The sequence below is a fragment of the Carettochelys insculpta genome, chromosome 7, assembly GCF_033958435.1.
Source record: "Carettochelys insculpta isolate YL-2023 chromosome 7, ASM3395843v1, whole genome shotgun sequence".
In the NCBI taxonomy this organism is placed as follows: Eukaryota; Metazoa; Chordata; order Testudines; family Carettochelyidae; genus Carettochelys; species Carettochelys insculpta.
In genome coordinates, this window is record NC_134143.1 from 75,833,401 (window position 1) to 75,860,854 (window position 27,454).

Genomic DNA, 27,454 nt, shown 5'->3' on the forward strand with positions numbered 1-27,454 from the left:
TGCATCGGTTCCAGCCAGCTGTTCCACAAGTGCATATCTGCATTGGCTCTGGCCAGCTGTTCCCCAAGCAGGTGTCTTCATTGGTCCCTGCCAGCTGTTCCGCAGGGCTGTATCTGCATTAGGTCTGGTCAGCTGGCTTGGGCTAAGAGGACATTGAATTGTGGTGTTGACATTTCAGACCCTCCCACTTTGCCAAGTCCTAGAGCCCAGGCTCCAGCAGGTATTTACAAGCCCAGAGCTACAGAGCTAGCTGGTGCTGCTAGTTAGCTGCATGTTTTCACTTGCAGAGTAGACATACGCTGAGCTGAAATAGCTGACTATGCAGGCTCCATGTAGCTCCCAGCTGCGGGTCTGCCTGCATGGGGACCCTGGGGACACCGGGTCATTGCTTCTTTTGGAGCATTGTGCAAGAGTGAATTAACAATTAACTACCCTCTGTCAGGATCTGATCTCATCCTCCTGGGAGGGGTTGATGATCTTTACCTTGCTCAGCCATTCAGGGCTAAGACACCTTTGCAGCGAGCGAAGAGGAAGGAGCTGCAAGCTTTCTGCACCTCTGGGCCATGCCAGTGCTACTGGATGAATTCTGTGGCTCCATCTTTTGGGTGAGCAACTGCATATCCTCCACAGCCCTCCCACCACAGCAGGAGCACACAGGGTCCACGGGCAGAGCAGAAAATACCAGGCCCAGTCCTTCCACAAGCAAAGCCCCTTGGTAGGAAGAGGATGGCCCAGGCTGGGTATCTGGCTTTTCAGTGTAATTTCTCATGAGTGTGGCGCCAGTGCTGAGGGCCCTGTCTGGATCAGGCCTGGGGTGCTGGGTACTGCACACACAGATTGCCTGGGGCACTGGGCACTTCATGCACAGTCTTAGGGACACTGACTGCTGCACACACACGACTGCGGTGATGGGTGCCACATGCATGGGCCTGGTGATGGGTGTTGCACACAAAACAGCTCTACCATCTGATTTTCTGGCAAAGCAGGACACCAAGGGGACGGTAACTGTGAGCTGAGCAGCCCATGGCTGTCTCTGCTCCGGAGAGGGAAGCAGCCGGTTTAACTCAGTGTTGGCAGGTGTCAGGGACTGTGCTGGCACCCCGGGAAGATGCTGTGGAGGTTCAGGGTTGGAGAGGTGGCTGGGATCCAAGTGCTCTGTGGGGGAATTGGGGCACAATGTGTGTCCTGGCTCCTTCCCCACTCTAGCAAGACAAATGCAGAAGTGGGGGCCAGCAAAACTACCTCCAAAACCTCCTGTGCCAGGTTTGGGTGTAAACTCCCCCCCCCGCCCAAAACCCTAAAATAACCTTGGATTGTGGGGGTAAAATTCGCTGCCCCCACCCGAGTCACAACGAGGGAACCAGGGAGAGACGACTTGGGAAATCTCAGCCCCAAAAGTAAAAAAACCAGGACACAACCATTGACCAACACCAGGTTAACAAAAAGAAAAGGAGAGAACTTTTATTAGTACAACAACATTCGCGCTGCGAGCCTCATGGCGAGATGGAAGAGTCACAAAGTAGAACAAATGGGGAGTCTCCACCATGGGCCTAGAACTGAGTTACAAGGAGCGTAAAAGGACATTTTTAAAAAGTGCACAGACATTAGATTCCACTTCCCAAACCATAAAACAATAAAGCCTAACGGGTCTATCTAACCTGTACCCTACTTACAGAAGATTGGAGGGCCTGTTCTTGGAGGGAGATATTCTGTCTCCCTTATGGCTGGAAAGAAGAAGGAGGACCAGGGGACAGAAAAGGGAGGAGCCGAAAAATTCCTTTGTCCCAGTTTGAAATTCTTACCTACATTCCTGTAGGCCAACCCCACCTCTTCACAGAAAGCACAATAAGGACTTGCCAGACACCTACGACATCTGCAAGAGATGCAGCAAGGACTGTCACTCTCGTGTGGGTCTTTATAGTCACAATAGACACTGTAAATGAAGTCCTCAATTGAAACTTTAAAGGGCGCGATCCACAGTCTGTGCAGACTGAAGGATGCCTACTAACCCCACCTCTTTTACTCCCAGGCTGCTGGCTAACCCTCATGATCATGACAGTGTGTGTGGGGAGATGAGTGCTTGGGCAAGGGCGATAGGGTCGGGGTGCACAGGGAGACAAGTGCTCTGGGGGTGGAGATAGGGTTGGGTCTGTGTAGGGGGTACGCGTGGAGCTGGGTGCCCTGGGGGGATGGGGACACAGTGCTTGTGAGGAATGGCGCTGTGGGGGTGGAAGAGGGGGAAGAGTGCTCCATAGAGGTATGGTGTCAGACCGAGCACAACAGGCCAAGTGTTGCAGGCAGAGGATGCAGTTGGATCACACATGGGAGGATGAGTGCCCTGGGGGTTATGATGTTGGGGTGTGCAGGGAGCTAAATGAGTTAGGGAGTGCATGGAGGTAAGTGGTCTGGGGGGAAGGGTAGGGGGTGTGCAGGGAACCATGGTCCAGGTATACGGGGAGATGGGGTCAGGGGGTGCAAAGAGAGCTGGGGGATCAGCAGTTGGGAACAAAGGAGCTGGGTGCTCAGGGGACTCAGATGAGGAGTGTGCAAAAGGGGGCAGAGAGCTCTGGTGGGGAAAGAGATTGGGGTTTGTGCAGGAGGCTGAGTCCTTTGAGGGGGATGGGGTCAGGGGAGTGCAGGGGAGTGCAGCCAGTTGTTCTGTGGGGATGGGGTCAGTGGAGCGCAGTCGGTTGTTCTGGGAAGGATGGGTTAGGGGAATGCAGGGGAGTGCAGTCGGTTGTTCTGTGGGGATATGGGGTTCATGGGTCCCCAAGCTCTGCACCCCGTCCACAGGCAGGAGTGATTCTCACTCAGCAGGTAGAACAGGAGGTTTATGAGGCGACAGAGCCCAGCTCAGCACAGAGGTGTCAGTGCAGCCGGCAGAGACAGTCCTTCCAACCCGTCCTGGGGAGAGGAGCCCGAGGGGTGCCCCTCTGGGGTGCAGCTTCCCCCCTTGCCAGGCTGGCTGCCTGCCAGCTCCCTCTCCCCGCACCAGCTTCTAACTGCCACCTCCGATTCAAGCCCCGCTCGGCTCCTCCCTGCTCTTTGTTCAAGGCAGAGGTGTTACCTGCCAGCTTAGGTTGGGGGGCGGGGGGCATCCTTAACTACTGGGAGCTGCTCTGCCAGTCACACACACATCCAGCCTGATTCTCTCACACGCACCCCCCCCACACACACTCCATCACAGATGGGGTCAGGGGAGTGCATCTGGTTTTTCTGTGGGGATGAGAGTCAGAGGAGTGCGGCCAGTTGTTCCGTGGGCATGGGGTCAGGGGAGTGCAGGGAAGTGGGGTTGGTTGTTCAGTGGGGATGGGGTCAGGGGAGTGCAGGGAAGTGGGGTTGGTTGTTCAGTGGGGATGGGGTCAGGGGAGTGCAGGGGATTTCGGTTGGTTGTTCCGTGGGGATGGGGTCAGGGGAGTGCAGGGGAGTTCGGTTGGTTGTTCAGTGGGGATGGGGTCAGGGGAGTGCAGGGAAGTGGGGTTGGTTGTTCAGTGGGGATGGGGTCAGGGGAGTGCAGGGGATTTCGGTTGGTTGTTCCGTGGGGATGGGGTCAGGGGAGTGCAGGGAAGTGCGGCCGGTTGTTCAGTGGGGATGGGGGCAGGGGAGTGCAGGGAAGTGGGGTTGGTTGTTCAGTGGGGATGAGGGTCAGGGGAGTTCGGTTGGTTGTTCAGTGGGGATGGGGTCGGAGTCCAGGGGATTTCGGTTGGTTGTTCCATGGGGATGGGGTCAGGGGAGTGCAGGGAAGTGCGGCCGGTTGTTCCGTGGGGATGGGGTCAGGGGAGTGCAGGGGAGTTCGGTTGGTTGTTCAGTGGGGATGGGGTCAGGGGAGTGCAGGGAAGTGCGGCCGGTTGTTCAATGGGGATGGGGTCAGGGGAGTTCGGTTGGTTGTTCAGTGGGGATGGGGTCAGGGGAGTCCAGGGGAGTTTGGTTGGTTGTTCCGTGGGGATGGGGTCAGGGGAGTGCAGGGAAGTGGGGTTGGTTGTTCAGTGGGGATGAGGGTCAGGGGAGTTCGGTTGGTTGTTCAGTGGGGATGGGGTCGGAGTCCAGGGGATTTCGGTTGGTTGTTCCGTGGGGATGGGGTCAGGGGAGTGCAGGGAAGTGCGGCCGGTTGTTCAGTGGGGATGGGGTCAGGGGAGTTCGGTTGGTTGTTCAGTGGGGATGGGGTCAGGGGAGTCCAGGGGAGTTCGGTTGGTTGTTCAGTGGGGATGAGGTCAGGGGAGTGCAGGGAAGTGCGGCCGGTTGTTCAGTGGGGATGGGGTCAGGGGAGTGCAGGGAAGTGCGGCCGGTTGTTCAGTGGGGATGGGGTCAGGGGAGTTCGGTTGGTTGTTCAGTGGGGATGGGGTCAGGGGAGTCCAGGGGAGTTCGGTTGGTTGTTCAGTGGGGATGGGGTCAGGGGAGTGCAGGGAAGTGCGGTTGGTTGTTCAGTGGGGATGAGGGTCAGGGGAGTTCGGTTGGTTGTTCAGTGGGGATGGGGTCAGGGGAGTGCAGGGAAGTGCGGTTGGTTGTTCAGTGGGGATGAGGGTCAGGGGAGTTCGGTTGGTTGTTCAGTGGGGATGGTGTCGGAGTCCAGGGGATTTTGGTTGGTTGTTCCGTGGGGATGGGGTCAGGGGAGTGCAGGGAAGTGCGGTTGGTTGTTCCGTGGGGATGGGGTCAGGGGAGTGCAGGGGAGTTCGGTTGGTTGTTCAGTGGGGATGGGGTCAGGGGAGTGCAGGGAAGTGTGGCCGGTTGTTCAGTGGGGATGGGGTCAGGGGAGTTCGGTTGGTTGTTCAGTGGGGATGGGGTCAGGGGAGTCCAGGGGAGTTCGGTAGGTTGTTCAGTGGGGATGGGGTCAGGGGAGTGCAGGGAAGTGCGGCCGGTTGTTCCGTGGGGATGGGGTCAGGGGAGTGCAGGGAAGTGCGGCCGGTTGTTCCGTGGGGACGGGGTCAGGGGAGTGCAGGGGAGTTCGGTTGGTTGTTCAGTGGGGTTGGGGTCAGGGGAGTGCAGGGAAGTGCGGCCGGTTGTTCAGTGGGGATGGGGTCAGGGGAGTGCAGGGAAGTGCGTCCGGTTGTTCAGTGGGGATGGGGTCAGGGGAGTTCGGTTGGTTGTTCAGTGGGGATGGGGTCAGGGGAGTCCAGGGGAGTTCGGTTGGTTGTTCAGTGGGGATGGGGCCAGGGGAGTGCAGGGAAGTGCGGTTGGTTGTTTAGTGGGGATGGGGTCAGGGGAGTGCAGGGAAGTGCGGCCGGTTGTTCCGTGGGGATGGGGTCAGGGGAGTGCAGGGAAGTGCGGCCGGTTGTTCAGTGGGGATGGGGTCAGGGGAGTGCAGGGAAGTGCGGCCGGTTGTTCCGTGGGGATGGGGTCAGGGGAGTGCAGGGAAGTGCGGTTGGTTGTTCAGTGGGGATGGGGTCAGGGGAGTGCAGGGGAGTTCGGTTTCTTGTTCAGTGGGGATGGGGTCAGGGGAGTGCAGGGAAGTGGGGTTGGTTGTTCAGTGGGGATGAGGGTCAGGGGAGTTCGGTTGGTTGTTCAGTGGGGATGGGGTCGGAATCCAGGGGATTTCGGTTGGTTGTTCCGTGGGGATGGGGTCAGGGGAGTCCAGGGGATTTCGGTTGGTTGTTCAGCGGGGATGGGGTCAGGGGATTGCAGTGGAGTTCGGTTGGTTGTTCAGTGGGGATGGGGTCAGGGGAGTGCAGACGAGTTCGGTTGGTTGTTCCGTGGGGATGGGGTCAGGGGCGTGCAGGGGATTTCGGTTGGTTGTTCAGTGGGGATGGGGTCAGGGGAGTGCAGGGAAGTGCAGCCGGTTGTTGAGTGGGGATGGGGTCAGGGGAGTGCAGGGAAGTGCGGTTGGTTGTTCAGTGGGGATGAGGGTCAGGGGAGTTCGGCTGGTTGTTCAGTGGGGATGGGGTGAGGGGAGTCCAAGGGATTTCGGTTGGTTGTTCCGTGGGGATGGGGTCAGGGGAGTGCAGGGAAGTGCGGTTGGTTGTTCAGTGGGGATGAGGGTCAGGGGAGTTCGGTTGGTTGTTCCGTGGGGATGGGGTCAGGGGAGTGCAGGGGAGTTCGGTTGGTTGTTCAGTGGGGATGGGGTCAGGGGAGTCCAGGGGAGTTTGGTTGGTTGTTCAGTGGGGATGGGGTCAGGGGAGTTCGGTTGGTTGTTCAGTGGGGATGGGGTCGGAGTCCAGGGGATTTCGGTTGGTTGTTCTGTGGGGATGGGGTCAGGGGAGTCCAGGGGATTTCGGTTGGTTGTTCTGTGGGGATGGGGTCAGGGGAGTGCAGGGAAGTGCGGTTGGTTGTTCAGTGGGGATGAGGGTCAGGGGAGTTCGGTTGGTTGTTCCGTGGGGATGGGGTCAGGGGAGTGCAGGGGAGTTCGGTTGGTTGTTCAGTGGGGATGGGGTCAGGGGAGTTCAGGGGAGTTTGGTTGGTTGTTCAGTGGGGATGGGGTCAGGGGAGTGCAGGGAAGTGGGGTTGGTTGTTCAGTGGGGATGAGGGTCAGGGGAGTTTGGTTGGTTGTTCAGTGGGGATGGGGTTGGAGTCCAGGGGATTTCGGTTGGTTGTTCTGTGGGGATGGGGTCAGGGGAGTGCAGGGAAGTGCGGTTGGTTTTTCAGTGGGGATGGGGTCAGGGGAGTGCAGGGAAGTGCGGTTGGTTGTTCAGTGGGGATGAGGGTCAGGGGAGTTCGGTTGGTTGTTCCGTGGGGATGGGGTCAGGGGAGTGCAGGGGAGTTCGGTTGGTTGTTCAGTGGGGATGGGGTCAGGGGAGTGCAGTGGAGTTCGGTTGGTTGTTCAGTGGGGATGGGGTCAGGGGAGTGCAGGGAAGTGGGGTTGGTTGTTCAGTGGGGATGAGGGTCAGGGGAGTTTGGTTGGTTGTTCAGTGGGGATGGGGTTGGAGTCCAGGGGATTTCGGTTGGTTGTTCTGTGGGGATGGGGTCAGGGGAGTCCAGGGGATTTCGGTTGGTTGTTCTGTGGGGATGGGGTCAGGGGAGTCCAGGGGATTTCGGTTGGTTGTTCAGTGGGGATGGGGTCAGGGGAGTGCAGGGGAGTTCGGTTGGTTGTTCAGTGGGGATGGGGTCAGGGGAGTGCAGGGGAGTTCGGTTGGTTGTTCAGTGGGGATGGGGTCAGGGGAGTGCAGGGGAGTTCGGTTGGTTGTTCAGTGGGGATGGGGTCAGGGGAGTGCAGGGAAGTGCGGTTGGTTGTTCAGTGGGGATGGGGTCAGGGGAGTGCAGGGGATTTCAGTTGGTTGTTTTGTGGGGATGGGTTCAGGGGAGTGTCCCCGGTTGTTATGGGGAGGATGGGTCAGGCGAGTGCAGGGGAGTGCTACCTGTTGTTCAGTGGGGATGGTGTCAGGGGAGTGTTGCCAGTTGTTCAGTGGGGATGGTGTCAGGGGAGTGCGGACGGTTGTTTTGTGGGGATGGGGCCAGGGACGTGCCAAGGAGTGTGGTCGGGTGTTCTGAAGAGGATGGGGTCAAAGAAGTGGAGGAGAGTGCGGCTGGGTGTTTTGGGGGAGATGGGGGTCAGGGGAGTGTGGCTGAATGTTCTAAGGGGGTCATAGGTTGTTTGCAGCTGGATGACTGCTCCCCGGGGCAGGGTGGGACCCCAGAAGTTCTTGGCAGGATGGGGTTGGGGGTTGCACAAGGGATGAAGGCTGCGCGGGAGAGGATGTGTTGACCCAGGATCAAGGTTGCTAGATATATATATTTGGGAAGGCTCGCCAATCTGATTTAACAGTGAAGATTATGCGTTTGCACCTCCCCCGAGTCAACAGTGAAGTCTGAGGCAGAGCTTCAAGCTGAAACTGGAGGTAAGTTTTCGGGATTCCCAGCCAGAACAGAGACAATGATTTTAGTACTACTTATGGTATTTTATTTGATAGCACAATGGCATGTATGCAGCACTTAACCAATACACACTGCAATAGATATATATCGCAGTTAGGTTACAATGAAAAGATCTTACTTAAAAATGGTAGGTAGGCATCCTTCAGTCTGCATAGACTATGGATTGCGCCCTTCGTAACTCCATTTAAGATCGTCATTTGCAGTGTTGACTGGGACTGTGGAGGCCCACACAAGAGTGACAGCCCTTGCTACATCTGCTGCATATGTAGTGGGTGTCTGGCAGGTCCTTGCTGTCCTTTCTACGGGGTTGCTTCTCCTCTGCCAGCTGTCTGATCTTCATCTCGCCCTTCTGAAGGCCTTTGTGTAGTTCCTGCTTCCAGCTGCTGTGGTTGTCTGCCAGCTCTTCCCAACTATCTGGGTCAATGTCTACCTCTTTGAGGTCCCTCTTACAGACGTCTTTGTAGTGCAAGTGGGGGTGTCTGGGAGGTCTTTTGCCAGAGGCTAGCTCGCCATACAGGATGTCTTTTGGGATCCTTCCATCATTCATCTTGTGGACGTGGCCAAGCCAGCAGAGCCGCCACCGCCTGAGGAGGGTGTGCATGGTTGGAGTTCCAGCTTGCTCGAGGATGGCAGTGTTGGTCACTCTGTCCTTCCATGATATCCCAAGAATGCACCTGAGGCAGCGCAAGTGGAAGACGTTCAGCCTCTTTTCTGGTGGGTGTACAGGGTCCAAGACTTGCTGCTGTAGAGGAGGGTGCTGAGGATGCAGGCTCTGTAGACTTGCATTTTGGTGTGAGTGTACAGCTTGTTGTTGTTCCACACTCTCTTGCTAAGTCTGAACAGAGTTGTGGCTGCTTTTCCAATCCTCCTGTTTAGCTCAGACTCCAGTGACAGGGTGTCGGTGATGGTGGACCTGAGGTAAGTAACCTCGTGGACGACCTCTAGCGTGTAATTGTCAATGCTGATTGATGGAGGTTCAGCAACGTCCTGACCAAGTACATTTGTCTTCTTTAGGCTGATGGAAAGCCTGAAGTCCTTGCATGCTTTGGAGAACTGATCCAGCAGTTTTTGAAGCTGGCCTTCTGTGTGTGACACTACAGCAGCGTCATCTGCGAACAGCATATCTCTGATGAGGACTTCCCGCACCATAGATTTAGCCTTCAGCCTTGCAAGATTAAACAGTTTCCCGTCAGATCTTGTGTGCAAAAAGATGCCCTCTGTTGAAGATCCAAAGGCGTGCTTCAGGAGCAGTGCGAAGAAGATCCCGAACAATGTCGGAGCAAGGACGCATCCTTGTTTGACGACACTCTTGATGCTGAAAACATCCGACAATGTGCCGTCATATTGGATGGTTCCTCTCGTGTCTTTGTGGAAAGACTGGATCATCTTGAGTAGCCGTGGTGGACAGCCTATCTTGTGGAGCAATTTAAACAGTCCATCCCTACTGACCAAGTTGAAAGCCTTGGTCAGGTCGACAAAAATGACATAGGCTGTGTCTACATTAGCCCCAAACTTCGAAATGGCCACACAAATGGCCATTTCGAAGTTTACTAATGAAGCGCTGAAATAAATATTCAGCACTTCATTAGCATGCAGGCGGCCGCGGCACTTTGAAATTGACGTGCCTCGCTGCCGTGCAGCTCGTCCCAACGGGGCTCCTTTTTGAAAGGACCCCACCTACTTCGAAGTCCCCTTATTCCCATCAGCTCATGGGAATAAGGGGACTTCGAAGTAAGCAGGGTCCTTTTGAAAAAGAGCCCCGTCGGGACGAGCTGCGCGGCGGCGAGGCACGTCAATTTCGAAGTGCTGCAGCCGCCCGCATGCTAATGAAGTGCTGAATATGCATTTCAGCTCTTCATTAGTAAACTTCGAAATGGCCATTTGCGTGGCCATTTCGAAGTTTGGGGCTAGTGTAGACATGGCCATAGAGTGTCTTCCTCTGCTCCCTGCATTTCTCCTGCAGCTGCCTCAGGGAGAAGATCATGTCAATGGTAGATCTCTCGGCGTGGAATCCGCACTGGGATTCAGGATACACCCTCTCAGTGAGCTTCTGGAGTCTGCTGAAGATGACATGAGCGAACAATTTACTAGTGATGCTTAGGAGGGAGATTCCACAGTAACTGTTGCAGTCGCTTCTGTCTCCTTTGTTCTTATACAAGGTTACAATGCTGGCGTCCCGCATATCCTGTGGAACCTCACCCTCTCTCCAGCACAGGCACAGCAGCTCATGTAGGTGTTCCAGGAGCATGTCCAAGGCACACTTGATTACCTCTGATGGTGTACCATCCTGGCCTGGGGCCTTTCCTACTGCAGTGCTGTCAATAGCTTTCTTCAATTCGACCACAGTTGGTTCCTGGTCCAGCTTGTCCATGACTGACAGCAGCTCGACAGTGTTGAGGGCTGTACCAACCACAGTATTCTCGCATGAGTACAGCTCGACCCAGAGATCCATCTGTTTGGCTTTGTCAGTGATGACTTCACCAGATTTGGATTTCAGAGGTGCCATCTTGTTCTGGATGGGTCCCATTGCCTTTTTTATGCCCTCATACATTCCCCTGAGATTACCAGAGTCAGCACAGGTCTGGATACTGCTGCATGGCTTAAGCCAGTAGTTGTTGGCACAGCACCTGGCTGTCTGCTGTACTATTTTTCTGGCTACTCTGAGTGCTTGCTGGGTACTCTGGCTGGGTGAGCGTTTGTACTCCAGGAGTGCAGCGCGCTTCTTTTCGATGACTGAAATCATCTCATCGGAGTTAGCTTTGAACCTGTCGTTTGTGTTCCCAGCTCTTCTTCCAAACACTGACAAGGCCGTGTTGCAGATTGTGTCCCTCAGATGCTGCCATCTGGATGTCACATCAGCACCCCCAGGGCTGCTGCGCAGATTCTCCTCAAGCGTCTGTCTGAACATTTTGGCTTTTTCTGAGTTTGCCGTCTTTCTGGCATCCATGTGGGGCCTTCCAGTTGGTTTAGAGTGGTGCAGCTTCTTGGGTCTCAGCTTGAGCTTGGAGCAGACTAGCGAATGATCTGTATCACAGTCAGCACTATGGTAGCTGCGTGTCAGGAGGACATTTTTGAGGTTTGTCGCATCTGGTGATGACCAAGTCTAATTGGTGCCAGTGTTTCAAGCGTGGGTGTCTCCATGACACTCTGTGCTGTGGTTTGGTTTGGAAAAATGTGTTTGTGATGCACAGATTGTGATATGTGCAAAGTTTGAGGAGACGCTGTCCGTTGTCATTCATTTTTCCCACACCGAAGTGACCTAGGCAAGAGGGCCACGAGTCACAATCGGTTCCAGCTCTTGCACTGAAGTCACCCAAAAGGTACAATTGCTCACGAGCAGGTATTTGCACTATGGCAGCACTGAGCTCATCATAGAACTTGTCCTTTGCTTCTGGTCTGGCGTTCAGGGTTGGAGCGTAAGCACTGATCAGGTGGCCAGGACCAGCGCAGGTTTGAAGTTTGACCTGAAGGAGCCTTTCTGGTCCACCCGTGACTAGTTCCACCATTTGCAGAAGGGTGTTTCTGATGGCAAAGCCGACACCATGCTCCCTCTTGGGCTTTACCCTGCCAGAAAAAGGTGTAGTTCTTTTCCTTTTAGGGATCCCGAAGCTGCAAGTCGCGTCTCCTGCAAAGTGGCAATGTCCGCTTGGAGCCTCTTCAGTTCCTCGTTGATGACAGCGGTCTTTCGGGTGTCGCTGATGTCCTGAAGATCTTCAGTCAAACCGGTCAACATGGTCCATACGTTCCAACAAGCAAGCTTGAAACTTTGATGATTTCCTTTTCTTAATAATTTTCTTGTTGGTTTGTCTGCTGCTCATTTCAGTCACTAGCCAGGTTTGGGAACCTTAAGCCTCATGCACCCAGTGAAGCAAGTGAACTGTGGCAAGACAGTACCCTACTGGCTGGGGACTGCCCAGCTTAAGGCGGGCGGTGACTGTCCAATGAGATACAATGATCTCTTCCACCGTTGGAAGCAACCCCTGGCGCTCGTTCTCTACACCAATTGAGCAAGAGCTTATAACCGGTATCTGTTGCCTCCTGCGTTGGTTCAACGCTGCTAAGCGATGCTGGAGTACCTCTCCAGGCACAAGTCTGGGCAATTTTTATGGAGACACTGGGCTGCCCATACGCTAGGCCCCCACTCTCAGCTTTACTGATATAGTCCAAAGGAAAGGATAACCTCTACGTTTGGTACTAGCTCAGCTGCGGGAGTTGTCAGGACAGTGCCAGAAGTTGACACAGAACCGCCTTAGGACTCCCCTCCGGATTTTCTGTCAGGGTTTACTCCCTTAGCCTTACACCTTCCCAGAATAACCCACAAGGCAGTGGGGCGTCTTCCTCCGCCTTCACAGGAGTTGTCGATTTGCAGCACCACACCTCCTGGTCTGCCGTTGAGACTGCATTAGAAGGGAGAAGGAACAAGTCCCTCCATAAGGTCGGTATGTGAGACAGACCAGACCCCTCTCACTATGTTTCGCCTGCGAGCTGACGCAATTGCCCAGGGGATGGCATCGCTGTAATGCACAACAGCTGCTAGGCCCCAACAGTGAAAGTTGAGCGGTGGGTGAGGACCAGTGCTTCCGTCTGCCTGAAAAGGCGCAGCTGCCGGAGAGTCAAAGGTACTACCTCTACCCCAGACACTTCCATATCCCCCACTTAACAATACCTCTATGCAATACCTATTGCTTTACTAACTGCACTGATGGTTTAAACCTATGCTAGATAAACAGGATGCAATGCTCTCTGGCTCTTTTTGAGCTCTTTAGAAACAGAGACCAGCTCACTTCCACCTGTTAGAAAGGAGGTATTGTGGTGGTTTAGAAAAGGAAAGAATTAGCAGAGAGTTCTAGCAAAAAGCAAGAGTTTGAAAATAATAAAGAAAAGAGAGAGAGACAGACAGACAGACAGAGACAGAGAGTCAGGGTGATAGGCACCCCGCTGGTGCGGACCCGTCTGGCACAGCTTAACATGCGTCGCATCGAACATTCTTCTACGCTACCTTCTATTTCTCCCAAAGGATTTTTATACCCTTTTCCTTCATGTTAACTAAATTAGGGTCTGACCTAATCAAATCTTGAATACTTGCTGAGACCCCCGTGTTTCGATGATCTTATTCTTTCATCCCGTTGTTTTTGAAAAAGAGCTCAAGGCGAAATTCCCGCTTGGACCCCTTTACCTGAATTGATCAGATGATCTTATATTATTTCCCTGAAGTGAGGAAAAGTTTGGGTGTATTTTGATGTCTGAGAGGTATTTTTAGGTGGCACAGACTGATATGACACACCGCTACTAGCCTACATACGGAAAGTTAACTTGCCCAGGCTTTCCCCTCATGCCCTGTTTACCGGGCAGGCCACTTGCGTTACTGCTGACAGGAAAGACAGATAGGCATAGATCCTTCTAGGCCTCAGTTAGCTAAACTATCATGGCTTCCTAATGTCTAACCTAGACCATATACCATAACTACATTAAACAGGCTACAGATGCAGTAGGAGGAGGAGTGCAGGGGGCAGATACTCAGTGGAGATGGGTCAGGGTGCGTGGGGGGCTGGTTGGTTTGTGAGGAAGGGTTGGGATTGCATAGGTGGACAAGTGTGTTGGGGGGATGGTTTGAAGGTGCACAGGGCCAGGTGCTCAGTGGGAGACGGGCGTTGGTGTGGTAGACGTACGAGTGCTCCAAGGAGGAACGAGGCTTGGGGAGTTCAAAGGGGGATGAGTCCTCTGGACACAGGGGCTACGTCTACACGTGCCCCAAACTTCGAAATGGCCATGCAAATGGCCATTTCGAAGTTTACTAATGAAGCGCTGAAATGCATATTCAGCGCTTCATTAGCATGCGGGCGGCAGCGGCGCTTCGAAATTGACGAGCCTTGCCGCCGCGCGGCGCGTCCAGACGGGGCTCCTTTTCGAAAGCACGCCACCTACTTCGAAGTCCCCTTATTCCCGTGAGCTGATGGGAATAAGGGGACTTCAAAGTAGGCGAGGTCCTTTCGAAAAGGAGCCCCGTCTGGACGCGCCGCGCGGCGGCAAGGCTTGTCAATTTCGAAGCGCCGCTGCCGCCCGCATGCTAATGAAGCGCTGAATATGCATTTCAGCGCTTCATTAGTAAACTTCGAAATGGCCATTTGCATGGCCATTTCGAAGTTTGGGGCACGTGTAGACACAGCCAGGGTGTGTTTATTATGGATAAAAAGTTAGTGTAGACACTGCTGTTTGTCTTCTCGATGGATCTGCCTTTCTCCAGTATCCCATCCACCCCCTGTCAGACAGCCCCTGTGCTGTTGAGGAAAGTGAAGGTCTCATGGAAGGAGAACATCCAACTAGAGCAGATGGAAATAATCTGGGGACCAACTGGCTAAGTAGCAGTGCAGAGGAAAGGGACCTAGGGATTATAGTGGGTGAGAGTCTGTATGTAAGTCAACAGTGTGCCCTTGTAGCCAAGAAGGCCAATGGCATACTGGGGTGCATTAGGAGGAGCATTTTGAGGAGCTCTAGAGAAGTTGTTGTTCCCCTCTATTCAGCACTGGAGAGGCCACATCTGGAGTATTGCATCCAGTTTTTGGCCCCCCCGGTATTGAAAGGATGTAGATGTGCTGGAGCAGGTTCAGCAGAGGGCAATGAAATTGATTAAGGGGCTGGAGCACATGCCCTATGAGGAGAGTTTGCAGAAGAGAAGAAAGACTGAGGGGAGCCTTAATAGCAGCCATCAACTTCCTGAAGGGGAGCTCTAAAAAGATGGAGTGAAACAGACAGCAAAACAAGGGTAATGGTCTGAAGTTACAGAGGGAGAGGAGTAGGTTGGATACTGGGAAAAACTACTTCCCCAGAAGGGTGGTGAAGCACTGGAATGCGTTGCCTAGAGAGGTGGTGGAATCTTCCATCCCTGAAGGTTTTTAAATCCCAGCTTGACATAGTCTTGGCTAGAATGACTTAGTTGGGGGTTGATCCTGCTTCGGGCAGGGGGCTGGACTCGACCTTTTGAGGTCTCTTCCAGCTCTGTGAGTCTAAGATTCTATGATTTAGTAATGGGGGTTTGATCTTGAGTAACATAGACAGCTGTGTTTACAATGACCGGGAGAACTGCTTGGTGACTTGCCTGCCTGGTGCAAAGGTTGTGGATCTTACAGCAGAAAGGGATCTAGGGGTTCTAGTAGCTCACAAGTTAAATATGAGTCAACAGTGTGATGTTGTTGCAAAAAAAGCAAACATGATTCTGGGGTGCATTAGCAGGTGTGTTGTGAACAAGACACGAGAAATCATTCTACCGCTCTACTCTGCGCTGGTTAGACCTCAGCTGGAATATTGTGTCCAGTTCTGGGCACCCCAATTCAAGAAAGATGTGGAGAAGTTAGAGAAGGTCCAGAGAAGAGCAACTAGAATGATAAAAGGTCTGGAGAACATGACTTATGAAGAAAGGCTGAAAGAATTGGGCTTGTTTAGCTTGGAAAAAAGAAGATTGAGGGGGGACATGATAGCGGTTTTCAGATATCTTAAAGGGTGTCATAAGGAGGAGGGAGAAAACTTGTTCTTCTTGGCCTCTGAGGAGAGAACAAGAGGCAATGGACTTAAACTGCAGCAAGGGAAGTTTAGGTTGGACATTAGGAAAAAGTTCCTAACTGTCAGGGTGGTCAAGTACTGGAATAAGTTGCCAAGGGAGGTTGTGGAATCTCCCTCGCTGGAGATATTTAAGAACAGATTAGATAGATGTCTATCAGGGATGGTGTAGATAGTGGTCGGTCCTGCTGTCGGGGCAGGGGACTGGACTCGATGGCCTCTCGAGGCCCCTTCCGGTCCTAGTGTTCTATGATTCTATGATTCTATGATCTCAAAAGACATCTATATGGACATATGTGTAGTGCTGGGGAGGAGCTGGTGGTGATGGTGGTAGTACAGATAGGTACCAATGACATAGGAAAGTGTAGGAGAGAGGTACTGGAAGCCAAATTTAGGCTGCTGGGAAAGAGATTGAAATCCAGGATCTCAATGGTAGCATTCTCTGAAATGTTTCTAGTTCCATGCTCAGGGTCAGGCAGACAGACAGAACAGCAGGGCTTCAATGAGTGGATGAGATGATGGTGTAGAGGGGGAGGATTATAGATTGATTAGTAATTGGGGAAATTTTTATGGAAGGGGGAGCCTATACAGGAAGGGTGGGCTCCACCTAAACCAAACCTGAACTAGACTGGTGGCTCTTAACATTAAAAAAAAGGTGTAGAGCAGTTTTTAAAGTAAGGGTTGGGAGAGAGCTGATGGGTATGGAGGATCACATTGGATTACAGTAACTCAGCCAGAGACTGGGGTCTATTACGGGAGTGTGGTGTGAGGTTCTGAGCAGGAGCTTCAGGTTTGCAGAAATTTTGATGGTACGCAGAGCCCAACACCCTGCCCCATCCCATCCCCTAACCTCCCAGAACTCCACTGCCCCTAAAAACTCACCCGAGCCCTAAGCCTTCAGAGCAGCCCTCTCAGTAAGCGAAAGGTGCTCAGCTGAGGTCTGTCTTCTCCCCTTGCTCTCCAGGAAGCCCCCTCATCGTCACTACACCGTAGGTGCTGGGAGGGAGGACTGCCAATCATGCTATTCCCTCATAGGTACAGCTGTCAGGGGCCACTGGCTGACAGCCAGCCTCTGGCACTGCTCCTATCTACATCAAGAAGCAGCTGCCAGCTGGTGGCAGGCGAGGGCACACAGGTGCAGCCATATCTGCCTGCTTTCAAACTCAGCATCAGGCAGGACCAGGGGGAGAGACTTCATCCAAACATTGCTGGAGCTGAGCCCCTGGCCCTGACTGTTCATGGTGCCTGAGCACCTCAGGCCCATGGGGCTCACAGCCTGTGCCTTTGTGGCCTGTAATGCGCAGGAGGTCACCGTGATAATCCCGTCTGACATTCGTAAGGTGTCCCAGTGAGAACATGCATTATGTGAAGCCTAACTAGCATCCCTTAAGTGACTTGTTACACAATGTCAGAGCCTGTTGGCGTTAGAGTGGAGTGGGTCTTATATTCATTTCACTTTCTTTCTTGGTATAGGAATTAGATTCAGTGCTCCGTGTCTGATATTTCCGAGTTCTCATCTGCAAAAACACAAGCATTTTTGGAAGCTTAAGTAGCCCTGGGACTCATGGTTAAAATTCCACGTCCCTCCCAAACCTGAAAGATGCTCCTGCAGGCAGGCACATAATTTCGGTCCTCCCTTCCCCCACAGCCCCACTGGCCTGCTTGCAGCTGCACTCCCAAATGTATAAGTTAAAGTACATCTATGCTTCAGAGGATTGGTGCTCTGATGGCTTAGGGTCGAGTTGGGGTTTAAGGGGAATAGCACTGTGGGAGGTCAGGGGTCCGGTATCTATTTAGCAGGAGGTGCGCTGCAGGAGAAAGCTGATGTGTGTATGGGGAGAGGCTCCTGGCTGCCTGGCATGAGGGAGCATGTAGGGGGAGGGATACTCTGGAGCAAAGAGGGGGATGCGAGGGTGGGAGGTTCTGGGTTGGGCAGCTGCAGGGGTGGGCTGCCCTAGGCAGTGGTCGCTGGCGAGTTTGAGATGTGATGATTGATTCTGCTCTCACTTTTCTGTCCCACTCAGAATGCCTCATTGCTGGATTTGCCCCAGCCTGACCTGCCGCTCTGCTTCGAACAGACTGTGCTTGTTTGGATCCCTCTGGGCTTTCTCTGGATTTCTGCTCCCTGGAAGCTTCTTCCCATGCTTAAATCCAGGACCAACAAGTCATCTCTCACCAAAATCTACCTCACCAAACAGGTTGGCAGGCTTTGGCTCAACAGAGCTGGAAGATAATGGAGTGCCCTGGGCTGAGGGGTATAATGCAGGGGTGGGAGGAAATGCCCTGGGCTGAGGGGTATAATGTGGGGGCGGGGGGAAAATGCCCTGGGCTGAGGGGTATAATGTTGGGGTGGGGGAGAAATGCCCTGGGCTGAGGTGTACAATCCAGTGGGAAGGGGAAATGCCCTGGGCTGAGGTGAATAATGCAGGGGTGGGGAGAAATGCCCTGGGCTGAGGTGTATAATGCAGGGGTGGGGGGAAATGACCTGGGCTGAGGTGTATAATGCAGAGGCTGAGGGGAGGGGGAAATGCCCTGGGCTGAGGGGTATAATGCAGGGGCGGGGGGGGAAATGTCCTGGGCTGAGGTGTATAATGTAGGGGTGGGGGGAAATATCCTGGTCTGAGGTATATAATGCAGGAGTGGTGGAGAAATGCCCTGGTCTGAGGTGTATAATGCAGGAGTGGTGGAGAAATGCCCTGGGCTGAGGTGTATAATGCAGGGGTGGGGGGAAATGCCCTGGGCTGACGTGTATAATGCAGGGGCTGGGGGGAAATGCCCTGGGCTGAGGTGTATAATGCAGGCGTGGGGGGGAAATGCCCTGGGCTGAGGTGTATAATGCAGGGGCAAGGGGGGAAATGCCCTGGGCTGAGGTGTATAATGCAGGGGTGGGGAGAAATGCCCTGGGCTGAGGTGTATAATGCAGGGGTGGGGGGAAATGACCTGGGCTGAGGTGTATAATGCAGAGGCTGAGGGGAGGGGGAAATGCCCTGGGCTGAGGGGTATAATGCAGGGGCGGGGGGGGAAATGTCCTGGGCTGAGGTGTATAATGTAGGGGTGGTGGAGAAATGCCCTGGGCTGAGGTGTATAATGCAGGCGCAAGGGGGGAAATACCCTGGGCTGCTGTGTATAATGCAAAGGTCGGAGGGGGGAAATGCCCTGGGCTGACGTGTATAATGCAGAGGCCGGGGGGGGAAATGCCCTGGGCTGACGTGTATAATGTCAGGGCTGTGGGGAAATGCCCTGGGCTGAGGTGTATAATGCAGGGGTGGGGGGAAATGCCCTGGGTTGATGTGTATAATGCAGGGGGTGGGGGGGAAATGCCCTGGGTTGATGTGTATAATGCAGGGGGTGGGGGGGAAATGTCCTGGGCTGAGGTGTATAATGCAGAGGTGGTGGTGGTGGGGGAAATGCATTGGGCTGATGTGTATAATGCAGGGGGTGGAGGGAAATGCCCTGGGCTGAGGTGTATAATGCAGGGGCTGGGGGGAAATGCCCAGGGCTGAGGCATATAATGTAGGGGTGGGGGGAAATGCCCTGGGCTGAGGTGTATAATGCAGGAGTGGTGGAGAAATGCCCTGGCTGATGTGTATAATGCAGGGCTGGGGGGAAATGCCCAGGGCTGAGGCATATAATGTAGGGGTGGGGGGAAATGCCCTGGGCTGAGGTGTATAATGCAGGGGCTGGGGGGGAAATGCCCTGGGCTGAGGTGTATAATGCAGGGGTGGGGGGAAAATGCCCTGGGCTGAGGTGTATAATGCAGGGGTGGAGGGGAAATGCCCTGGGCTGAGGTGTTTAAGGCAGGGGCGGAGGGGAAATGTCCTGGGCTGAGGTGTATAATGCAGGGGTGGGGGGGAAATGCCCTGGGCTGAGGTGTATAATGCAGGGGTGGAGGGGAAATGCCCTGGGTTGAGGTGTATAATGTAGAGGCCGTGGGGAAATGCCCTGGGCTGACGTGTATAATGCAGGGGTCGGGGGAAATGCCCTGGGCTGAGGTGTATAATGCAGGGGTCGGGGGAAATGCCCTGGGCTGCTGTGTATAATGCAGGGGCAAGGGGGGAAATGCCTCGGGCTGAGGTGCATAATGCAGGGGCTGGGGGGAAATGCACTGGGCTGAGGTGTACAATGCAGGGGATGGGGGGGAAATGGCCTGGGCTGAGGTGTATAATGCAGGGGTGGGGGGAAATGCCCTGGGTTGAGGTGTATAATGCAGGGGTGGGGGGAAATGCCCTGGGTTGATGTGTATAATGCAGGGGGTGGGGGGGAAATGTCCTGGGCTGAGGTGTATAATGCAGAGGTGGTGGTGGTGGGGGAAATGCATTGGGCTGATGTGTATAATGCAGGGGGTGGGGGGAAATGCCCTGGGCTGAGGTGTATAATGCAGGGGCTGGGGGGAAATGCCCAGGGCTGAGGCATATAATGTAGGGGTGGGGGGAAATGCACTGGGCTGAGGTGTATAATGCAGAGGTGGTGGTGGTGGGGGAAATGCATTGGGCTGAGGTGTATAATGCAGGGGGTGGGGGGGAAATGCCCTGGGCTGAGGTGTATAATGCAGGGGCTGGGGGGAAATGCCCAGGGCTGAGGCATATAATGTAGGGGTGGGGGGAAATGCACTGGGCTGAGGTGTATAATGCAGGGGTGGGGGGAAATGCCCTGGGCTGAGGTGTATAGTGCAGGGGCTGTGGGGAAATGCCCTGGGCTGACGTGTATAATGCAGGGGCTGGGGGGGAAATGCCCTCGGCTGAGGTGTATAATGCAGGGGTGGGGGGGAAATGCACTGGGCTGAGGTGTATAATGCAGGGGTGGAGGGGAAATGCCCTGGGCTGAGGTGTATAAGGCAGGGGCGGAGGGGAAATGTCCTGGGCCGAGGTGTATAATGCAGGGGTGGAGGGGAAATGCCCTGGGCTGAGGTGTATAATGCAGGGGTGGGGGGGAAATGCCCAGGGCTGAGGTGTATAATGCAGAGGTGGTGGTGGTGGGGGGAAATGCCCTGGGCTGAGGTGTATAATGTAGGGGTGGGGGGAAATGCTCTGGGCTGACGTGTATAATGCAGGGGTCGGGGGAAATGCCCTGGGCTGCTGTGTATAATGCAAGGGTCGGAGGGGGGAAATGCCCTGGGCTGACGTGTATAATGCAGAGGGCGGGAGGGGAAATGCCCTGGGCTGAGGTGTATAATGCAGGAGTGGGGGAGAAATGCCCTGGGCTGAGGTGTATAATGCAGGGGCAAGCGGGGAAATGCCCTGGGCTGAGGTGTATAATGCAGGGGTGGGGGGAAATGCCCTGCGCTGACGTGTATAATGCAGGGGCAAGGGGGGATATGCCTTGGGCTGAGGTGTATAATGCAGGGGTGGGGGGAAATGCCCTGCGCTGACGTGTATAATGCAGGGGTGGGGGGAAATGCCCTGGGCTGAGGTGTATAATGGAGGGGCAAGAGGGGAAATGCCCTGGGCTGAGGTGTATAATGCAGGGGGTGGGGGGGAAATGCCCTGGGCTGAGGTGTATAATGCAGGGGTGGGGGGGAAATGCCCTGGGCTGAGGTGTATAATGGAGGGGCAAGAGGGGAAATGCCCTGGGCTGACGTGTATAATGCAGGGGCAAGGGGGGAAATGCCTCGGGCTGAGGTGTATAATGCAGGGGCTGGGGGGAAATGCACTGGGTTGAGGTGTACAATGCAGGGGACGGGGGGGAAATGGCCTGGGCTGAGGTGTATAATGCAGGAGTGGGGGAGAAATGCCCTGGGCTGATGTGTATAATGCAGGGGTGGGAGGAAATGCCCTGGGCTGAGGTGTATAATGCAGGGGTGGGGGGAAATGCCCTGGGCTGAGGTGTATAATGCAGGGGCAAGGGGGGAAATGCCCTGGGCTGAGGTGTATAATGCAGGGGTGGGGGGAAATATCCTGGGCTGAGGTGTATAATGCAGGGGCAAGGGGGGAAATGCCTCGGGCTGAGTTGTATAACGCAGGGGCTGGGGGGAAATGCACTGGGCTGAGGTGTACAATGCAGGGGACGGGGGGAAAATGGCCTGGGCTGAGGTGTATAATGAAGGAGTGGGGGAGAAATGCCCTGGGCTGATGTGTATAATGCAGGGGTGGGAGGAAATGCCCTGGGCTGATGTGTATAATGCAGGGGTGGGGGGAAATGCCCTGGGCTGAGGTGTATAATGCAGGGGCAAGGGGGGAAATGCCTTGGGCTGAGGGGTATAGTTCCGGGGGCGGGGGAGGAAATGCCCTGGGCTGAGGTGTATAATGCAGGGGCTGGAGGGAAATACCCTGGGCTGAGGGATACAAGGGGGCGGGCTTTGTAGGTCCCTGAATACTCTGCTTAAGGGGCTAGTGCAGCGTGGGCAGATGGGCAAGCGAGGGGCACGCAGCCCTCCCCGCCAGAGCAGGACCTTGGCCATGGGTTGGGACTAGAGGGGTGCTGCTGAGCCTGCAAGGCGTACAGGGATGTGACAGGGTGTGGGTCTGTGGGAACGCTGCCACTCCCCTGCAGTGGCATTGGCAGCCCTGGGTCCCTTGTGACCCTTCAGGTGGGGATAAGGCCAATGTGTCCCCTAAAAGCTGCTCTTCCGCAGGTGCTGACTGCACTGCTGCTACTGACAGCAATGGCTGACCTGGTCTTCACGCTTGCAGAGGACTTTGGCCAGTACCCCCACCCAACACCCGCCAGCAGAAGCCCAGCTGTCCAGTACACCAATCCAGCTCTGTACACTGTGACGTGGGTGAGTGCCCCCGCGCCCGCCAGCAGCTGAACTCCTGCAGCTCCTCCAGGGGATGCAGCTGGGAGAGGGGAGAACGCAGAGTAGGGAGGGTCAGGCTGACTCTCAGGAAAGCGCCCAAGCAGAGCGAGGCCTTCTCCCAGGGGACAGGTGGGCTGGCAGCAGCCCACTGACAGTTTGTGGCTGCTCAACGGGCAGTGGTGGGATAGGTGACATGCGGATAGATGTGTGCAGCATTAGGCTGTGGGGCCGATCCCTCATTCAGTGGGAGGGTTGTGGAGGGAAGGGGCTTGATGGGATGCTCTCTCTGCATGCTCAGGCAGTGATCCTTGCATTTCTACCCTCAGCTCACATTTTCAGTGGAAGCCAATACTGGGAAGCCTGTTTCTGCTTCTGTGATTGCCTGAGGCTCCTGTATAATCTCTGGGTCCTGAGCTGCAGGGGTCCCCTGCCTGGGTTACATTGCTCTGGTTCCTGTGGTCAACTCCCTGAACGCACTGCTGTGACCCACTTCCCTCTCTCTCCAGTTCCTGGTTCTGCTGCTCCATGACACTCAGCGCTGCCACCAGCGCAGGGACTCCGGAGTGCTGTTCCTCTTCTGGATTCTCTCCCTGCTCTGTGGGGTGTTCCAGCTCCAGACACTGATACGGAAGGCGCTGCTGGTCAGGAGTGGTGGGGACCGAGGGCTGGGGCCTAGGAAATCCCTCACGCGCCCAGCTCTGCCCCTGGGGCATGGCCTGGCTCTGGAAAACCTCCTTGCTTGTAGGCTCTTAGCTCACACCCCAGCCTGCGCACACACCCATGGGGAACGCTGTAAAGGGAGGTGCAGGAGAATCGCTCTCCATCTTTCCCCTCATAGGGCTTCAGCTCTGCGCACCCTAGTGCATGCCCCTGGGGACATGGCCAGACAGATGTGGCCAGAGGGGAGGGAGCTCCAGGAATTCAGGAGCAGCTGAAAGGGAGAAGAGAGCAGAAATGCTAAGGCAGCCTTAGCCAGGGGGCTGGAGGTGCAGCTGTGGTAAGACCCATTCCCACTCACTTCCCTGGTTTTCCCTGGGTCCAGATGGGCCTGTGTCGTGGGGTTCAGGGGTCCCCAAGCACTGCCCCCTGTCAAGGCAGGAGTGACTCTCACTCAGCAGGTAGAACAGGAAGTTTATTAGGCAACAGAGGCCCAGCTCAGCAGACAGGTGTCAGTACAGCTGGCAGAGACAGTCATTCCAACCAGTCCTGGGGAGAGGAGCCCGAGGGGTGCCCCTCTGGGGTGTAGCTTCCCCCCTCGCCAGGCTGGCTGCCTTCCTCCCTCTCCCCCAGCTTCTAACTGCCACCTCTGATTCAAACGCTGCTTGGCTCCTCCCTGCTCTGTGTTCGGGTCAGAGGTGTTACCTGCCAGCTTAGGGTACAGCCCAGGGGTCATCCTTAGCCACTGTGACCTGCTCTGCCTGTCTCACACGCATCCAACCTGACTTTCACTCCCCCGGCCCCACTCCATCACACTGTATCAGTACCTCATTTCAGGGGTCTCCCATATCCCTGAGGTCTCCTCTCCCACAGAGCCTGTGTCAGTCCATACCTCGTTGGCAGGGATCTCCGTTATTCCCACAGGGCCTGGTTCCTGACCTGCCAAGGTTCAGCCTCTTCCTCATCTCCTATGGGCTCCAGCTCCTTCTCTTGCTCATCTCCACTTTCTCTGATGTCGCCCCAGAAACAGAGGAAATGGCCAAGAGGGTGAGAGCTATGTGCCAAGCTCTGGCCATCGGGTGATGCAGCCACTGGAGCCTGCGGGTGGCTTGGGCAGGGGGAGAATGCCACAAGGTGCTTCAGCATGGAGGGGCTAGTGACATGTGGGCTCCAGAGACAGACCCCCGTCTGTGAGTCTGGGGTTGTGAGACAGTGTCTGTGAGGCCTTGTGTGAGCCAGGTGGGGGGAGTGAGTCCCCACACTTAACCCTGCAGGACTTTGTCCTCCTTTGTGGGTTGCAGGCCTGGCCAGCTCTGCCCCACGTCTGTGGGCCTCGCAGTGGCTCATCCCATTTGCCCCCATCTGAAGCCCCCAGGGGTCCCCTTGGAAGTTGGAAGCTAAGTCAGTTCTTGCCACAGGCTCGCTGTGGTCAACACACTCCTCTTTCTTTGTCATAGAACCCAGAGGTCACAGCCTCCTTCCTGAGCTCTATCACTTTTGGCTGGTACAGCAGGTAGGCAGAGCAGTGCACGAGGGAGCCTGGGGTGGGAACAGCAGGAGCTGGCAGGCTGGGACTCAGGGGCACTGGCTGAGTGGTGTGAGCTGTGGTGAGCCCAGGCCTGGGCTGGCAGGGAGGAGCACGGTGTGACACGAAGGATGCTGGATGCTGGCTTTGTATCGGTTCTGGGCTGGGCGTGAGAGGCAGTCAGCAAGGGAGACCTGTTTCCTTAGTGTGCAGGGCAGGCGTTGCTGATTGGAGGCTCTTGCTGCCCCACAGGATGGTTCTGCAGGGCTATCGCAAGCCCCTGGAAATGGAAGATCTCTGGGACTTGAAAGAAGATGTGAAAACACAGCACATCTTCAGCAGGTTTGACAGGTGCATGAGGACTGAGGTGAGGAGGGCCCGTCGGGAGCTGGAGAGACGCTGCCGCAAGAGGAGGTCCCATGAGACAGCCCCAGAGCTCAGGAATGGGCTCAGCAAGGCTTGGAGCCAAGATGTCCTGGTGATGGTAACTCCCTCGCTGCCCCCTGGGCTGGACTTGGAGGTGTGGGGCTGGGTCCGGGTCCTGGTGTGGGCCATGTGTGCTTTGACTCTACGGGGCCAGGAGTGAGGAGGACTGGAGGAAGCCCTCCATAGAGGTACCCCACTCATCTCAAGGTTTGCTCCCCTCCCTAGCCCCCACTGGCCTGTCTCACAGCTCCCCTCTGCCAGGGCCATGAGCGCTGCTCCATCATGAGCTGGCTGTCTCTGTGCTGCCCACACCTTGTGCCCAGCCCTACGTCTGTGGTACGAGAGTGTGAAGAACTAACCTGTGCAGCTCCCCAACCCTTCCCGACCACACTTTGCTTCTACCATCCCATGCAGCCTCCCTGCCATCTGGGTCTGGGTCTTGCCACAGTGTGGGAAGCCTGTCCTGGGGAGGCCCTGCCCCCCACTCCCCAGTGGGGCACCTGTTCTGGGAGAAGGGCTCCAGACAGGGGTGCCTCTCCTGGGGAAGGGCCCCTGTGGGGGGAGTCTGAGCCAGACAGTCCATGGGGATGTGAGGTGTGGGGAAGGGCGCCATGGGTTTCTGACCCCGGGAGGGGTGACCAGTGGGGCACCTGTCTGATCCAGCTCCCTTTCTCACAAGCCGGCTCCATTCTAGGAGGAGAAGCACCCAAAGCGGAAGAGGGAGGAAGAAGCGGGTGGCCACAGTGGGGATTACCCCAAGGCCTGGCTGGTGAAGGCCCTTGTCAGAACTTTTGCAGGGAACCTCCTGAAATCAGTGGCTTTCAAGCTGGTGCAAGACCTGCTCGTGTTTTGCAGCCCCCAGCTGCTGAAGTGAGACCCCATGCTGGGCTGCCTCTACAGGGACCTCTCACCTGCCCCGCCCCAGCCAGGAATGAGCCCCTGCCAAGGGGGTTTGTTTGTGGATGAACAGGGAAACTCCCAACAAGTGGAGGGTCTGTTTCATGGGCCAGGATCAGGGGCTGGTTGTTACAGTTGTAATGCATGGGGGGAATCCCCAGGAGGCTAGTGTCAGAGGGGTGCAGGTGGTAATGTCTCCAGAGTGAGTCTCTTTGAGGCAGGAATGGTGATGGCCTTTTGGGTATCTATGGTGCAGAGGGGTGGAGGGGGCAGAGGTGCCCCCAGGGGGGGTCTGCTCTCTCAGCAAGGCCAGTAATATCCCTGGGGTCTGGTCTCTCTGGGGCAGGTATGGCAAGATCCATGGGGAGCTGGTCTCTTGAGGTGCAGGGTGGTAGGATCCATTAGAGGCTGGTCTCTGTGGGGCAGGGGTTGTGACATCCCCAGGAGAGAGGTCCCTGCAGGGACAGGGTGGCAGCATCCTGGGGAGGCTGGTCTTTTTTAGGGCAGGGGTGGGGGTGAGCTTGGGGGCTGGTCTCTGTGCGGAAGAGACCTCCCGTGCCTGGCTGGTTTCTCACTGGCTGGCCTGACTTTCAGACTGCTGATCTCCTTTGTGGCGGACCCCACGGCGCATGCCTGGCAGGGCTACTCCTACACTGTGCTGCTGTTTATAACTGCGCTGGTTCAGTCCATCTGCCTGCAGCAGTATTTTCAGCTCTGCTTCGTGCTGGGCCTGAACCTGCGCACGGTCCTCATGGTTGCTGTCTACAAGAAGGTTGGTGTGGGTCCCCCATCAACACTCCCTGCCAGGAATGGCTGGAGAGCATGTGGGACTGACCTGCTCCCCTAAGCTCTGACCCCCCAGTACATGCCCCTCTGCCCAGCTCTTTGCCTCTTCTCCAAGGCACTTGTGGGCTGGGCCTCTGTTCCCTGGGGTGGGGGTGGGCTGGGCTGGGCTGGCCCCTGGTGACTGTGCTGTCCACTCTAGGCACTCACTGTATCCAACACCACCCGCAAGATGTACACGCTGGGGGAGACGGTGAACCTGATGTCAGCTGATGCCCAGAGGTTCATGGACGTGGCCACCTTCATCCACCACTTGTGGTCGGCCCCACTGCAGATTGCCATGTGCATCATCTTCCTGTGGTGGGAGCTGGGTCCCTCCGTGCTGGCAGGGATTGGGGTCATGGTGCTGCTCATCCCCATCAATGCTCTCCTGGCCACCAAGGCCAAAAGCATTCAGGTCAGTGGTGAGTCTGGGTCCACTCCCCAGGCTAACCTGGCAAAGGCTTCCTCCTGGCCCCTCTGTGCCTGAACCCCTACTCACCAGCCCACTGCCTCTTCCCTGTAGTGCTCCTGGAATGGGGATATAGATGGGGCTCAGAAAGGTAGTGCAGGGCTGCTGAGAGCTGCCCTCTTGCCCTGATGCCTGGAAGCCACGTTGAGGAGCACCAGTCTCCTGCAGAGACCCCATCCCAGTGAGCTGATTCCCCTGCACCTGTGCTGGTACAGGCCCTGCCAACGGGGGAGGGGCCTGCTGGGAGCAGACAGGTGTGCAGGGGCATGGGGAGTCCTGACGGGACAGAGGAGAGGTGAGTGAGCCTGGCCTGGGGTCAGTGTGGCCCATTCGTGGAGCTCTCCTGAGTTTTGGAGCTGCCCTTTGCGTCGGTCTGGGCTGGGTCTGGCCGGGGGGACCAATTCGCCTTTCTGGCTGGCTCTTCTCTGGGCAGATGAGGAACATGAGGAGCAAGGACCAGCGCATGAAAATAATGAATGAAATCCTCAGTGGGATCAAGGTGAGCACCACGGGCCCCACACCTCAGGGCCAGGCTGCCCCTTCCCCTCCCGGGCACTGAGGG

General features: G+C 55.7%; 1 protein-coding gene across 1 annotated transcript in view; it reads left to right on the plus strand.

The window, feature by feature from the left end:
• Positions 1–526: 526 nt before the first annotated feature.
• Positions 527–27,454, plus strand: part of ABCC2 (ATP binding cassette subfamily C member 2) — a 97,293-nt gene continuing 70,365 nt past the window's right edge. Inside the window, exons 1-11 of the mRNA XM_074999378.1 lie at positions 527–605; positions 17,382–17,555; positions 21,929–22,075; positions 22,600–22,734; positions 23,675–23,797; positions 24,208–24,263; positions 24,528–24,759; positions 25,396–25,571; positions 26,193–26,370; positions 26,584–26,838; positions 27,326–27,391. Of these exons, the coding sequence (XP_074855479.1) occupies positions 564–605; positions 17,382–17,555; positions 21,929–22,075; positions 22,600–22,734; positions 23,675–23,797; positions 24,208–24,263; positions 24,528–24,759; positions 25,396–25,571; positions 26,193–26,370; positions 26,584–26,838; positions 27,326–27,391 (1,584 nt within the window). The 5' untranslated portion in view covers positions 527–563. The remainder of the gene's footprint in view (positions 606–17,381; positions 17,556–21,928; positions 22,076–22,599; positions 22,735–23,674; positions 23,798–24,207; positions 24,264–24,527; positions 24,760–25,395; positions 25,572–26,192; positions 26,371–26,583; positions 26,839–27,325; positions 27,392–27,454) is intronic.